At 44.2% G+C, this 16,651-nt stretch overlaps 1 protein-coding gene and 1 long non-coding RNA gene across 4 annotated transcripts in view; one reads left to right on the forward strand and one right to left on the reverse strand.

Moving 5' to 3' along the window:
- Positions 1–1,660: 1,660 nt before the first annotated feature.
- Positions 1,661–12,902, reverse strand: LOC115149872 (uncharacterized). Its single transcript, XR_003866987.1, has 3 exons — positions 12,704–12,902; positions 2,600–2,929; positions 1,661–2,393 (listed from the first exon to the last, which is right to left on the reverse strand). It is a non-coding gene; the product is annotated as an uncharacterized LOC115149872 (long non-coding RNA).
- Positions 12,903–13,100: 198 nt separating this feature from the next.
- LOC115150651 (solute carrier family 41 member 1) overlaps positions 13,101–16,651 on the forward strand; it is a 53,077-nt gene continuing 49,526 nt past the window's right edge. The window contains exons 1-2 of one of the 3 annotated variants that reach the window (XM_029694151.1): positions 13,101–14,325; positions 14,658–15,900. In XM_029694151.1, the coding sequence (XP_029550011.1) occupies positions 15,418–15,900 (483 nt within the window). In that variant the 5' untranslated portion in view covers positions 13,101–14,325; positions 14,658–15,417. The remainder of the gene's footprint in view (positions 14,326–14,657; positions 15,901–16,651) is intronic. The other 2 variants (XM_029694152.1, XM_029694153.1) reach the window with 2 other exon arrangements.

Genomic DNA, 16,651 nt, shown 5'->3' on the forward strand with positions numbered 1-16,651 from the left:
CCCCAGGCCGAGGGAGATTGACAGTTCTTTTGTGTTTCTTCCATTTGCAAATAATCGCACCAACTGTTGTCACCTTCTCACCAAGCTGCTTAGCAATGGTCTTGTAGCCCATTCCAGCTTTGTGTAGGTCTACAATCTTGTCCCTGACATCCTTGGAGAGCTCTTTGGTCTTGGCCATGGTGGAGAGTTTGGAATCTGATTGATTGCTTCTTTGGACAGGTGTCTTTTATACAGGTAACAAACTGAGACTAGGAGCACTCCCTTTAAGTGTGCTCCTAATCTCAGCTTGTTACCTGTATAAAAGACACCTGGGAGCCAGAAATCTTTCTGATTGAGAAGGGGTCAAATACTTATTTCCCTCATTAAAATGCAAATCAATTTATAACATTTTTGACATGCGTTTTTCTGGATTTTTTTGTTGTTCTGTCTCTCTCTGTTCAAATAAACCTACCATTAACATTATAGACTGATCATTTCTTTGTCAGTGGGCAAATGTACAAAATCAGCAGGGGATCAAATACTTTTTTCCCTCACTGTACATGATACCACCTGAGTTGGCTACAGATCATAGTGTGGGACCTGCTAGATCAACATTTACTGGTAGGTTACATCTCTGTGGTCTGAACTGTCTAACAGGAAAAAGCTGAAGCAGCAGCTCATCTTCCTGTCCTGTCCCTGTCCCTGCCCTGTCCCTGCCCTGTCCCTGCCCTGTCCCTGCCCTGTCCCTGCCCTCTGTTTACATCTGTATGGTACATGGCAGCACAGGCCTGATCCTTTCACACAGGTCAGATACAGAGATACCGGCCAGTCACCAGCCATCTTACAGTTATGCAACAACAAGTTCTATTCCCTGAGGATAAACAGATGAGAGGACATTGTGAGTGAGGGCAGAGTGTGTCCTCATCCACTAAGGTCAAGGGTCACATGGTGGTTAATGGGTAAGGTTCCCTGTTACTCTCTAACGTGTTACATGATGCAGGTTGATGTGTGGTTGATTAGCTGCATAATATATTGGTCAGTGAGTTTAGGATGAATGAGTGATGTCGTCCACCGTAGATATTCATTTTGGTCACTGTGTAGGTTTCTGACATAACTCTACTGTACCTTTCTGACAACCACTATCCGAGTTTCTGTCCTAACTGACCGATTGACTGGCTGACTGATTTACAGATCTGTCAGTTACTGTACTGTGCTCTGTACTGTGGTTGGTGATGATGTGGCCTGGGTTCCTTGAAATTGTGCTGTTAGTATGATAGCTTTTAAGTAAAATCAAATCTGTTTTTCATCGCGTACAGATTAGCAGATGTTATCGCAGAAAAATATTTGTGTTTCTAGCTCCAACAGTGCCGTAATACCTAGCAATAAAAAAATACATTAAAAAAACTATACACACATAATCCAGAAAACAAAAAGTTATATAGGATGAGTGAGGTGGAATATTCTAATCAAGTGAGAGAGACCTTGAAGAAATGACAATCATCTTTATTCAATATCGAATAATTATTGAAATAATGAGACTAGTCAACCAAACACTTGACTGTTGGGCTGAGCAGCCTAACCTTCACATACAATGCTGTTTCTTTTATATAGCTGATACTAAGAATGCTTAGTCATGGCTGGTCCCCCCCCCCCCCCCCCGTGCAGGGGGCACGGGGGGGGGGCACTCTGGGTTCATCCTGTCATTACCTGCACGGGGGGTGTATCTAAGTTTCTCAGATACAAGGATGAGAACAATTAAATGTTTGTTCTATTCCTTCAGGCTATCTCTGAAATGCACCACTAATCATAGAATGGAATGTGGCTGTTTGGTTTTTATCACCAAGCCATCACTTAATCAGTTGCCGGTCAAAGCTTCAAAAGACTCCTCTCAGTTCACTCAGAAAGGAAGAGAGAGTTCTAAGAACCCTACTCTACTGCATAAAACAACCATTCGGTGCATAAACAGTATCATAACATAATCTTGTAATTTTGCTCTCACATGAGTCATGACTAGAATGCACTATATATATTTTAAAGTGGGTGAAATAGTATGTAAACATTATCAAAGTGACCAGTGTTCAATTACTCCAAGGTGCAGGGTGGTAGCCGGCTAGTAACAGTGACTAAGGTTCAGGACAGGGTACTGGGCGGAGGCTGGCTAGTGGTGACTGTTTAACAGTCTGATGGCCTGGAGATAGAAAAACAGCTTCTGTCTCTCTTTCCCAGCTTTGATGCACCTGTACTGTCTCCGCCTTCTAGATGGTTGTGAGGTGAACAGGCCGTGGCTCAGGTGGCTGAGGTCCTTGATGATCTTCTTGGCCTTCTTGTGACACCAGGTGCTGTAGATGCCCTGGGGGGCAGGCAGCGTGCCCCTGGTGATGCGTTGGACTGACCACACCACCCTCTGGAAAGCCCTGTAGTTGCAGATGGTGCAAATGTAGTGTTCAGATTTGAATTATATGTGCTGTACAATTTTTTACATTTTATGTACATTCAATTTGCATTCAATTTGTGTAGTGTTTTGTGCTATGTTCCTAATAGCACAAGTTTCCTAGTCAATCCTATTGAATGATTCAATTGAATTACCTTTCAACAAAGTTACAGTGAAGCACAGTCCTACCTTATCAAAACTTTGAAAGAGCACAAGTAAGTATTTTCAGCCAGAGTAATGCGGTGTCAGACAAAAACATTAAGACCCATAAACCTGACGGTTGAAGTTGCTTGTTTAGGCCTCTCGACTAAAGGAAATAGTGGAGGGGGGAGGGGATGGTCGGTGGACTGCTATTCATCCAAGCCAAGCGAAAGTTCCAAATCTCTCCTGACATTCTTCTGGGCTCAAAGAACCGCAGGGGCAGAACTGGCACAGGCTGCCACACAGTTGCTATGGAGAAGCGCTCTCTTGAAGCGTTGCCGGGGTGAGCACTTTTGTGTCCCGTTGCCACCTCACTTCCTGTTGGAGAAAAGAGGGGAGGAAAAAGAGGGAAGAGAATCATTAACCCTCTGAGCACCCCTACTGCCCAACCAGAACCCCCCCCCTACAGTGCCAACAGTCTCACTATCCACTCTGGTTACCCATTTCTGTCCTCAAGTGGAGGCTGCTGAGGGGGGACGGCTCATAATAAAGACTAGAAGGGAGTTAATGGAATGGTATCAACCACATGGGAACTACATGTTTGATGTGATTTATACCATTCCATTTACTCTATTCTACCCATTATTATGAGCCGTCCTCCCCTCAGCAGCCTCCACTGCTGTCCTCTTTGGCAGCAAATGGCATTCTATACTGAACAAAAATATAAACGCAACATGCAACAATTTCAAAGATTTGACTGAGTTACAGTTCATATAAGGAAATCAGTCAATTGAAATAAATAATTTAGGCACTAATCTATGGATTTCACATGACTGGGAATGTTGGTCACAGATACCTTAAAAAAAGGTAGGGGCATTTATCAGAAAACCAGTCAGTATCTGGTGTAATGGCTTTTTTCCATCTACGTAACATTGCAAAAATCTGAAACTTTCTGTCCAAAAATGATGCAGAACAATTTCTCCATGCTTTTGTCACTTCTAGGTTAGACTACTGCAATGCTCTACCTTCCGGCTACCCGGATAAAGCCCTAAATAAACTTCAGTTAGTGCTAAACATGGCTGCTAGAATCTTGACTAGAACCAAGAAATTTGATCATATTACTCCAGTGCTAGCCTCTCTACACTGGCTTCCTGTTAAGGCAAAGGCTGATTTCAAGGTTTTACTGCTAACCTTCAAAACATTACATGGGCTTGCTCCTACCTATCTTTCCGATTTGGTCCTGCCATACATACCTACACGTACGCTACGGTCACAAGACGCAGGCCTCCTTACTGTCCCTAGAATTTCTAAGCAAACAGCTGGAAGCAGGGCTTTCTCCTATAGAGCTCCATTTTTATGGAATGGTCTGCCTATCCATGTGAGAGACGCAGACTCGGTCTCAACCTTTAAGTCTTTATTGAAGACTCATCTCTTCAGTAGGTCCTATGATTGAGTGCAGTCTGGCCCAGGAGTGTGAAGGTGAACGGAAAGGCACTGGAGCAACGAACCGCCCTTGATGTCTCTGCCTGGCCGGTTCCCCTCTCTCCACTGGGATTCTCTGCCTCAAAACCTATTACAGGGGCTGAGTCACTGGCTTACTGGTGCTCTTCCATGCCATCCCTAGGAGGTGTGCGTCACTTGAGTGGGTTGAGTCACTGACGTGATCTTCCTGTCTGGATTGGCGCCTCCCCTTGGGTTGTGTTGTGGGGGAGATCTTTATGGGCTATACTCGGCCTTGTCTCAGGATGGTAAGTTGGTGGTTAAAGATATCCCTCTAGAGGTCTGGGGGCTGTGCTTTGGCAAAGTGGTTATATCCTGCCTGTTTGGCCCTGTCCGGGGGTTTCGTTGGACGGGGCCACAGTGTCTCCCGACCCCTCCTGTCTCAGCCTCCAGTATCTATGCTGAAATAGTTTGTGTCGGGGCGCTAGGGTCAGTCTGTTATATCTTGAGTGTTTATCCTGTCTTATCTGGTGTCCTGTGGGAATTTAAGTATTCTCTCTCGCTCTCGCTCTCTCGGAGGACCTGAGCCCTAGGACCATGCCTCAGGACTACCTGGCTTGATGACTCCTTGCTGTCCCCAGTCCACCTGGTCGTGCTGCTGCTCCAGTTTCAACTTTTCTGCCTGCAGCTATGGAACCCTGACCTGTTTACCGGACGTGCTACCTGTCCCAGACCTGCTGTTTTCAACTTTCTAGAGACAGCAGGAGCGGTAGAGATACTCTGAATGATTTGCACCCTCTACAACCACTGTGATTATTATTTGACCCTGCTGGTCATCTATGAACATTTGAACATCTTGGCCATGTTCTGTTATAATCTCCACCTGGCACAGCCAGAAGAGGACTGGCCACCCCTCATAGCCTGATTCCTCTCTAGGTTTCTCCCTAGGTTCTGGCCTTTCTAGGGAGTTTTTCCTAGCCACCATGCTTCTACACCTGCATTGCTTGCTGTTTGGGGTTTTATGTTGGGTTTCTGTGCAGCACTTTGTGGCATCAGCTGATGTAAGAAGGGCTTAAAAAATACATTTGATTGATTGATTGATAGGTGTGACCACCATTAGCCCCATGCAGCACAACACTTTTCCTTCATATAGAGTTGATCAGGCTGTTGATTGTGGCCTGTGGAATGTTATCCCACACTTCTTCAATGGCTATGCGAAGTTGCTGGATATTGGCGGGAACTGGAACACGCTGTCGTACACGTTGAACCAGAGCATCCCAAACATGCTCAATGGGTGACATGTCTGGTGAGTATGCAGGCCATGGAAGAACTGGGACATTTTCAGCTTCCAGGGATTGTGTACAGATCCTTGCAACATAAGGCTGTGCATTATCATGCTGAAACATGAGGTGATTGAGGCGGATGAAAGACATGACAATGGGCCTCAGGACCTCGTCACGGTACCTCTGTGCATTCAAATTGCCATCGATAAAATGCAATTGTGTTCGTTGTCCATAGCTTATGCCTGCTCATACCATAACCCCACCACCACCATGGGCACTCTATTCACAACATTGACATCAGAAAACTACTCGCCCACACGATGCCATACACGTGGTCTGCGGTTGTGAGGCTGGTTCGACGTACTATCAAATTCGCTAAAATGACGTTCAAGTTGGCTTATGGTAGAGAAATTCATATTCAATTCTCTGGATATCTCTGTGGACATTCTTGCAGTAAGCATGCCAATTGCACACTCCATCAAAACTTGAGACATCTGTGGCATTGTGTTGTGTGACAAATCTGGACATTTTAGTGGAGAATTTGAGAAATGCTCACTAAGAGTTATGTAAACAAATTTGTGCACACAATGAGAGAAATATGCTTTTTGTGCTTATGGAACATTTCTGGGATCTTTTATTTCAGCACATGAGACATGGGACCAACACTTTACATGATGCATTTATATTTTTGTTCAGTGTATTTATACTAAAACAAACATCCATACACCAGTGTAACCGGGCAGACGGGCAGACAGACAGACAGAGTGATGGCGTGAGTTTTTGCAATGGAGGCTGCCAAGAAAGAAAACCCCACATACCGCCAGTAGTTATAATGACTGGTTAACAGACTGACCTGGGTCAGATCTTTCCATTTTCTCTGTGTCTGTTCTGACGGCTTACACTGACTTCCTGTGGCCCAAGTCTGCTGGAACTCCTGACAGAGACAACTTTCTGCCAATTAATTTGTAACCATGTGAACCTTAAATAATGTGAATTTTATTGCCTTCTTTGTCGTGCTGACTAACAAATGGCCTATATTTCCCAATACAATCAGATCTACTCTACTCTACCACACACCTAACATCCAAATTGAGAATTTCACGAATGGGGCTCTGATGAATGCTCAGAAATGTGAGAATGTGACCATAATTCCAGTATGAAAGAAATATCATGCTCTAAATCCAAAGCTGAATCCTCTTAAATGTGACGATTAAGGGGAACCCTGTGAGTTTCCATATTTTTTGCATTCCTGCAAGGATTCAAATGTGTGTTACGTAGGCCTATCAGGCCCCCCATACGCCTGAATACACTCCAATGGAAATCTACTTGACTGACTGAAGTCTACAGACGCACATTCGCTCCGGATACACCCGCACCATTGATTGACCCACACGTTGAAGTTTAATTTCTGTATGAGAGACACACCATTTTTAGAAGAATGTCACAACTCAGAACTGCCACATAAATGTTAGTCTCACTGCTCTTCAGGTCAGTTCAGCATGTCTAGACTCTGCTGCTGTCCCAAGTCAAGTGTATTTGTATACACAGGATACACATGGTGCACAGTACAATGAAATGCCTTCTTGCAGGTTCACTCTCAACAATGCTGCATGATAAGAATAATACAATGGAATAATGACATTAAATATGCTGAATGAAATAAAAATGTAGTACATTTTGTAGAAATAGAAAAACATGGAGGTACTCAAACAAATGTACAGTAGGATATTTCCACATGTGGCGGGGAGGAGGAATGGAGAGCAAAGTGATGAATTGTGTAATAAATAGTTAAATAACAGTATTACACAATTCATTACTTTGTTCTCCATTCCTCCTCCCTGGCACTTGTCCCACTCTCACCTCAGCCCGCCATAGATTCCAATTAAGCAATGTGTTTTTTCTGGTCTTGGGCCCGGCTAGTCTTTTTGACAGGGTTATCTCGTACAGCACTATCATTGTGAGAGAGGTCACACAACCGACCCTTCTCAGAGTCAGTCAGTCAGCCCCACACAGCACTTGCACCTACACACCACAATAGAACAGAGCACAGCACACCTGGATACAGACAACAGACTCAGACAAAGGATCAGCCATCTTCTGAGGACACACACCTGTGTTATATATGTGTGTCGTGGAGCATGCGATGCAAGGGGAAATTCTGCACAAGCAGACAAAGTATAATCTCTCTATCACACACACACACACACACACACTGCACAGAGGGCACATCTAGCCTGGCAGTGTTAGCAGAGATAATTGATGTGTCATGATGACAAACATGGATGTATCCCCTAGCAGGCCGAATTTCTTCATGATGCTGAATGAATTTGGCCTGTCACCGAGGGCCCTCACAGTGTTATACAGGAGCTCCATCGAGAGCATACTGTTGGGCTGCATCACAGCCTGGTACGGCAACTCCACCACCGCAAGGCACTTCAGAGGGTGATATGTTCAGTCGAACACACCACTGGGTGCACACTGCCTGCCCTACAGGACACCTACAACAACAGGTGTCGCAGGAAGGCCAAGATCAACAGGGACCACAGCCACCCAAGCCATTCTCTGTTCTCCATGCTTCAATCACTCGGACGAGGGCAGTAAGGGAGCAACAAGGCAAAAACTGGAAGACTGGCCAATAGTTTCTACCCTCAGACCATCAGGCTGCTGAACAGTCCACCACTAGTCAGCTACCTGCTCCCACCCCCCGCTATAATTGTTATTGTTTTTATTTCACTTGGCCCCCACACCCCCTCAATGGTCATGCTGCTCCCCCTATGACATCCCCACCCCCTCAACAGTCTTTACTCTGCCTCCACCCCAATATACATTTATTTATTCATCACTGGCACAGTTGTTATGACGTATATAGTGCTATTTATATTGTATCTTTTTCATTACCATTTTCATTGTTTTACTTCACTTTGTCCTGCATATTGTAGCTCGGAGCCTGAGATTTTCACTGTACCCTGCAATCACAACTGCAACCCTGTACATGTGACGATGTAAGGGCTGTCTGAAGAGAGAGTGGACCAAAACTCAGCGGAGTTAGTGTTCATCATATTTAATACAAACGGAACACTATACAATTACAAAACAATAAACTGACAGCCAAACAGTCCTGTCAGGTGAAACACACTAACAGAAACAATTACCCACAAAACCCAAAGGAAAAACATGCTCCTTATGTGTGACTCCCAATCAGCAACAACGAGCTTCAGCTGTGCCTGATTGGGAGCCACAAACGGCCCAAAACAAAGAAATACAAAAACATAGAAAAAGGAACATAGAATGCCCACCCAATGTAACACCCTGGCCTAACCAAAATAAAGAACAAAAAACCCCTCTCTATGGCCAGGGCGTTACAGACGATTAAACACTCTGAATCTGAATCTCTAACAGCCATCACACAAACCACAGTGACACCCTGCTATCTTTTTATCTATGCTTTTCAAATGCATGCACACTACACAGAGGTGTGGTGGTTAATCCTGTATGTGCAATGAGATGTCACCCAATGAGATGCAATGAGATGTCTTCCAATGAGATGCAATGAGATGTCGCCCAATGAGATGCAATGAGATGTCGCCCAATGAGATGCAATGAGCTGTCGCCCAATGACATGTCGCCCAATGAAATGCAGTGAGATGTCGCCCAGCCACAGCTATGATGTGGGTGTGCCCCAGGGGTCATCACTGGGGCCCCTCCTGTTCAGCCTACACATTCATGTTCTTATCTTCTGTTTGTACTGGGTCTAAAGTACAAATGTATGCAGACGATACAGTGTTTTATGCGCATGCAAAGAGCAAACAGCAAGCTGCACAAGAGCTCACTGCAGCAATGGTCAATGTTACAAAGTGGCTAAGTGACTCATGTTAGCACCGCAATGTGAAAAAAGCAGTCTGTATATTCTTCACAGAGGGCAACTGATGCTACTGAGCCAGACGTCTATGTGTAACTGATGCTACTGAGCCAGACGTCTATGTGTAACTGATGCTACTGAGCCAGACGTCTATGTGTAACTGATGCTACTGAGCCAGACGTCTATGTGTAACTGATGCTACTGAGCCAGACGTCTATGTGTAACTGATGCTACTGAGCCAAACGTCTATGTCTAACTGATGCTACTGAGCCAGATGTCTATGAGTCAGGGGAGAAGCTCCAGGTGGTATTCGTTTTTAAGTACCTTGGCATCATACAATCTCCCTTTCAAAAAGCAGGCGAAAATGGTAACCCAAATAACCAAATTCAACCTGGCTAATTTCTGATATACAGAATTGTTTGACTACACAGGCAGCAAAAATGTACTTCAATGCTATGATCCTCCCCCACTTAACATACTGCTTGATTAGTTGGGCCCAAGCTTAATGTACAACATTAAAGCCAATTCAGTCTGTCTACAAACAGGCTCTCAAGTTGCATGATAGAAAGTCCAATAGCCATCACCTGTAACATCTTCAGAAAGGAGGTACAGTCTCTCTCTAATTTAAGGCATGGGAAACATACTGTATGTTTACATTGCCAAAGCAAATGAAATAGATAATAAACAAAAGTGAAATAAACAATTTAAAATTAACAGTAAACATTACACTCATAAAAGTTCCAAAAGAATAAAGACATTTACAATGTCATATGTCTATATACAGTGTTGTAATGATGTGCAAATAGTTCAAGTTCAAAAGGGAAAATAAATAAACATAAATATTGGCTGTATTTACAATTGTGTTAGTTCTTCACTGGTTGCCCTTTTCTTGTGGCAACAGGTCACAAATCTTGCTGCTGTGATTGTACACTGTGGTATTTCACCCAATAGATATGGAAGTTTATCAAAATTAGATTTGTTTTCAAATTCTTTGTGGGTCTGTGTAATCTGGGGAAAATATGTGTCTCTAATATGATCATACATTTGGCATGAGGTTAGGAAATGCAGATCAGTTTCCACCTCATTTTATGGGCAGTGTGCACATAGCCTGTCTTCTCTTGAGAGCCAGGTCTGCTTTCTGCAGCTTATCTCAATAGCAAGACTATGCTCACTGAGTCTGTACAAAGTCAGAGATTTACTTAATTTTTTGTCAGTCACAGTGGCCAGGTATTCTGCCACTGTGTACTCTCTGTTTATTGCAAAATAGTATTCTAGTTTGCTTTGTATTTTTGTAAATCCTTTCCATAGTGTCAAGTAATTATCTTTTTGTTTTCTCATGATTTGGTTGGGTCTAATTGTGTTGCTGTCCTGGGGCTCTGTGGGGTCTGTTTGTGTTTGTGAACAGAGCCCCAGGACAAGCTTGCTTAGGGGGCTCTTCTCCAGATTCATTTCTCTGTAGGTGATGGCTTTGTTATGGAAGTTTCGGGAATCGCTTCCTTTTAGGTGGTTGTAGAATTTAACGGCTCTTTTCTGGATTTTGATAATTAGCGGATATCGGCCTAATTCTGCTCTGCATGAATTATTTGGTGTTTTACATTGTACACGGAGGATATTTTTGCAGAATTCTGCATGCAGAGTCTCAATTTGGTGTTTGTCCCATTTTGTGAATTCTTGGTTGTTGAGCGGACCCTAGACCTCACAACCATAAAGGGCAATGGGATCCTAATTGGTATGTCAAATTGTATGTTCCTTTTGATGGCATAGAAGGCCCTTCTTGCCTTGTCTCTCAGATAATTCACAGCTTTGTGGAAGTTACCTGTGGCGATGATGTTTAGGCCGATGCATAGTCTCTCTCTCTCACACACGGTTTCCCATCCTCAACTTGTTTATACAGAAATCAAACCCTACCAATGGGATTACACACGGTCTGCTACATAGATCTATGATCAGAAAAACATAACCAATGTCTTCAATCAGTTTGGGGCAACTGCGCTTCCCAAAAGTTGCTGCGCTATGCTCAGCCTGGTCTCATAGACTAGACGTAACATAGTAAAAGTAAATCCGGAAAACACTCACATTAGAATTATATATTCCATTTGGTATGGTTACATAAGACAGATGGTTACTTATGGAAAAAACAAAAGTAGGGTAGTTGGCCGGGGTGGGTGTATAATGCGAACGTCTAGCAACCCAAAGGATGTGAGTTCGAATGTCAACATGTACAACTTTAGCATTTTAGCTAATTAGCAACTTTTCAACTACTTACTACTTCTTAGCAACTACCCTAACCGTAACTCTTTTAGCTAAGCCCCCCCCTAACCCTAACCTTAATCCGTTTAGCTAATCCTTCCCCTAACCCTTACCTTAACCCTTTAACCTAACTCATAAATGTAACCCTAACCTTAACCCTAACTCCTAACCCTAATCCCTAGCCTAGCTAACGTTAGCCAGCTAGCTAACTTTAGCCAGCCACCTAGTTAAAATTCATAACATATCATATTTATTGCAAATTCGTAACATATTATATGTTTTCAAATTTATTTGAATTTACCTACACAATAATACGAAATGCTCTGAGACCAGGTTGCTATACTGCACTACCTGAAGCTTTTAGGGATGGTTCTCCAGGTCCAGAAACGGAATTAACCCCTATCCTGATTTCTAGCCAATCTCAGTCACGAACCCAACCACAATCCACCATCTGGGAAATATAATCTACAGAAGTAAACACTACATTACCAGCATTGTATGTTGTACCATAATACTGTAATGCTTTATGTAATTATTGTTAAATCTCCATTGTGTTATAGACTCAAGTAACACACTTCAATACTTACTTGGAAACCAGTCAATTAACAAACAACAGGAAACAGCACTGGGCCCATGCCTGCCATTGTAAAAATCCTTGGTGTAATCCAAAGCTAATACCTATACAGTGTATATAGACTTTAGCTCCTCAGGCAAACACCATCTTGAGTTACACAGATGACCGGGGATCAATACACAGTTGATTCAGTTCATTTCACATAGGTGAAAAAAGGTCACATTGGTGCCTTGACTCAAGTAACACAGTGCCTTGACTCAAGTAACACAGTTGATGTCTAGCCTAGGCTTCCCTGTGGCTCAGATGGTAGAGCATGGTGTTTGCAATGCCAGCATGGTGTGTGAAATGCCAGGGTTGTGGGTTCGCCAGGGTTGTGGGTTCGATTCCCACGGGGGGCCAGTACAAAAAAATAATAATAATGTATGCTCTGGATAAGAGCGTCTGCTAAATGACTAAAATGTAAAAATGTATCAGTTACTGAGTTCAAAGTATAGCTGAGGTTATTCGGTGAACGCCTTAGCTTTATGCTCACTGAGCTAACACTGTCTTGGAAAGCATAGATGACCTGGGCTCAATACCATTTCCACTGTGCTGTAGTCTATTATCTCTACTAGTGTACTACTTACTTTTAAGGCTATAAGAATATCATCCTCAACCTGCATGGCTAAGTGTGCTTCTGAATGAGCATGGTGGGGTGATGTGATAAGCAATACAGTTATATAAGGACGCATTGATGAATGAGTTACCTGAAAGTCCACTTTAGCTACACTGAAGAATCCAGGCTATAACCATCACAACGCTTCTCTCCATGGGTGATATTGTTAAATTAAAATCCAATTCATTTTCCAGTCTGGTAGCCTAAATAAGTAGGGGCACTGAAGCTGGCCTATGCCACGTCATGGGCCCGCATTTTAACACACACACACACACACACACACACACACACACACACACACACACACACACACACACACACACACACACACACAGAGAGAGAGAGAGAGAGAGAGCAGGGACAGCTCAATTCGCGCGCGTGCTTATCGGACATAAATGCGGCTGGCTGCACCGCGCAGCGCTCAACCGTGACTAATCACAGGGGGCTATCACGCGCACGTACTTACGTCATCACGCCAGCCTTGTGACTTCCTATGCCATGAGTTTGTTATATGCGTATGTAGCGGCTCGCGGGGTTCTAAATGGGACGGGTCGGAAGTGACAGCCTTAACCGTGTGGGGTTAACGATTAAGCCAGGTGCGGGCCGTTACAAGGTATGCATACCGGCACCCACGCATTAGGCTGCAGCACACATAACGGAGTGCAGGATATGAGACAGCCGTTTTGAGGCGTTCAGCAGTGCGCTCTGTTCTGTTCTCTCGTCTCCTCTGTGGACTTCTGCGTTTTAGGTAAAGAACTGTCTGTCATACCTGATCTGCTGGTATCGATCCAGACATGTTGGACGGGGGGGATGCTTTTCACCTCAGGCTATTTTCCTATTGTATTCCTCGCTGCTCTTTCTATCCCGCCCCTCTTTCTCTGTGAAGAAGGGAATCGTTGTTTTTTGTCATTACCACTTTAGAGAATAGTCCCTGCCTCATGTTACCGTTATGTTACGACTAGTCTACCTGTTACGTCAGTTGCCTGAATTATTTCATTTTACATAGCTGGGCTACAGGTGGGGGGCTGGCTATATTTGGAGAACAAAAAATCCCCACGATCTATAATTTAATTCAACGGTCGTGTCGGCATTATCACAAACTCGCAGAAGGGTTCCTTCCCCCTATTCATCCACGACCAAGCTTGTACTAATTTACGCCTTTGCCGTGTTGGGCGGCGGGGTATTGGTCTTGACTACTAAACAGGATTGTTTCAGGACCAGGGGGGAAACCAAATGCGCACTAACGCAGGAGAGTATCTGACGTCGTAACATGCGGGGGGAGAATCAGTATTAGAGGATGTAGCCTACACCTCGGCTATTGGATAATTATTTGTAGCCGGCCAGAGGAATTTAGATGTTTGGCGCTGTATGAAACCGTTTGTAAACGCTTCCATAGGTGACCCCGCTTCATAACGCCAAACATAGTCCGAGGAAAGAGTGGAGGGTTGTTGGCGCAACACGCTGATTTTTTTTAACGGGTAACATCCTACCCCTTCGTCAACTCAGCTTGAAGTAGACAGCTGTCTGTTTCTGGAGCGCTACCGTCTTGCAGATTTTCACTCCAACCCTATTCTAGAACACCCGATTCTAATAATTAGCTGGTTCATTAACTGAATCAGATTATTTACACCTGGGCTTGGATAAAACCGACAGGAGGGCAGCTCTCCAGGAACAGGGTTGGAGAGCCCAGGTCTATCTATATAACATGATAAGGTCAGTAAATGATGCCATTGTGGAATTAGGTAACACTAGCTATAGACTTACCCTTGATGGACATAATGTGTTTGAGAATAACATATTTAGGCAAATAACCCAACTTTTTTTTTAATGTCTCATCATTTAGTACGACATCATAAACATAAGTATTCCAACCAGTGCCTATACCAAATAAATTCAGTATGGCCATGTCCATTCCATGACAACCATTTGTGCTCAAGAATGCGCATTTATAAGCTTGGCTACAAAAAAAGCTGATGAGATGTTCCCTGTGAAAGAGACAGAACATGTAGCCTTTTCTTAAAAGTTATTATTTTCTTCTCTTTTAGGTAAGCAGCAGCCAGAGCGCTGGAGGGGACGTGTTCTCCTATAGTGCTGCTCCGTAACTCTATCCTTGTGCTGCAGACCTTTAAATACTCCTCATAAAATAGCCACTTGGTGAAAGGTGAGACCTTCCCAGCCCAGGACACCGTCAGGCGCGAGCTAGTCTGAAAGGACCGTCAGGCGCGAGCTAGTCTGAAAGGACCGTCAGGCGCGAGCTAGTCTGAAAGGACCGTCAGAGCGCGTGCAGGACTGGCCTGCGCTCTTGGATGGAACAGGACTTCAGGCTACTAGCTGGATCTGCAATACTTCATGTACTTTTTCATACCAACTTTTCAAGACTTTTTGGTTACCAGTTGTTGTTGACCAGATAAACATTGGTTTGTTTGTTTTTGCTCTCTTTTAAAAAACCTATCATTATGTTTCATTCTTCTATACATCTGTCTACCGTGCTTCCGCAGTGAATGGAGGACATACTCCAGCTTCTCCCGAAGCACCGGCAAATTCTCACACACGCCTGGGGGAGAGCAGCTACTCACACCTGCCTTTGCAGTAGTTTAGTTGTGCTTTCAAAACGTTTTTTTACCACTTAATTTTGTGTTCATGACCAAACCTGAGTGCCACTCACTAGCATTCTTTAATGGGATAAATTCACTTGTGAGATCAGGTTATTAAAAACCGATCAAGGGAAATCTAAACCAACCATCCCCCACCTTTTTGCCATAGCCTATATTTGTAATTCAGTCTACTGTCCCCAAAAGCTTCCGCATGGTACTTTGGTCGAAAGAGCAAGACAAACCGCCGGACACCGCCATGTCATCCGGGGCGATAGAAATGAAGAAGGTGGTGCCACCGGTGTACCTCCATTCCAACGGCTCTGTTCACCCGGCCATCCTCACCGATGACCCCGAGGAGGTGAGACCGGAGGAGATGAGACCGGAGGAGAGGGGCGAGTACGAGCTCACGGAAGTGACATCCTTCACGGACAGGTCTGGTGAACCGGGAGATGAAGGCCGGGAGATAGTGGTGATAGACTGCAGGGCGAATGCCAAGGGCCAGCGTGAGGAAGACGCTCTCCTGGAGAATGCCAGCCAGAGCAACGAGAGCGACGACATAAGCACTGACCAGATCCCAGAGCCACCGGCGCCGTTAAAAGAGACCTCCTTCTCCATCGGCCTCCAGGTGGTCTTGCCGTTCCTGCTGGCCGGGTTCGGGACGGTGGCGGCGGGCATGGTGCTGGACATTGTTCAGGTGAGTAGAAACGGTTTTGATTCACACCAATTTATTTTGGGTCAGGTGACAGGTCCATGGTCGTCAGACAAACTCCTGAACCTATTGTTTCTATCTGATTCTGCAGAGAGGAAGAGGCGAAGTGAGAGGGATAACTCAATCTGTATTCTCCAGCAGGTGGTGTTTTTTCCACTCACCAAGCAAGGAGTTTTTGTATGGAGGTCAATGAGTGTCGAATTTGGTCAACAAAAAATTAAATGGCTTATTTGCTACGTGAGCTTTATTTGGTTGCATATAGGTTTTTTTTAATGTTGTTTTAAAGTTGTTTTTAAGTTGTTACGAGTGTACTGATATAAGTAGGACACGTGACATCCCGGCAACTTTGGGGGAAAAACACTTGATTTCAAAGTTGTGCCATGCGACATCCCTACCCTAAACCCTAATCCTAACCTTAACCCCTACCATAACCCTTACCTGAACCTACCTCTAACTCGTACCTTAACCTTTTTAAATTTAAACTTCAATGGGGTGGGGATGTCCCAAGGATACTGCATTGCAAGGACCATTGTGGTTGTTCACACGCATATCTGCCCTCTCATTTGCTAGAATGGTCCCACCTGATTTTGTTTCCTCCCGACTGCCTTTCATTTTTGAAGAGATTTCTTTTCATTGTTAGAGCAGCCAATGGAGTATCTGGTCAATCTAATGGAACGTCTTAGTTCTGCAGTATGGACTCAGAAACAGAATGTTGAGGCATTGAGTTCTGTTCCAC

Source organism: Salmo trutta, chromosome 16 (genome assembly GCF_901001165.1).
Source record: "Salmo trutta chromosome 16, fSalTru1.1, whole genome shotgun sequence".
Classification (NCBI taxonomy): Eukaryota; Metazoa; Chordata; class Actinopteri; order Salmoniformes; family Salmonidae; genus Salmo; species Salmo trutta.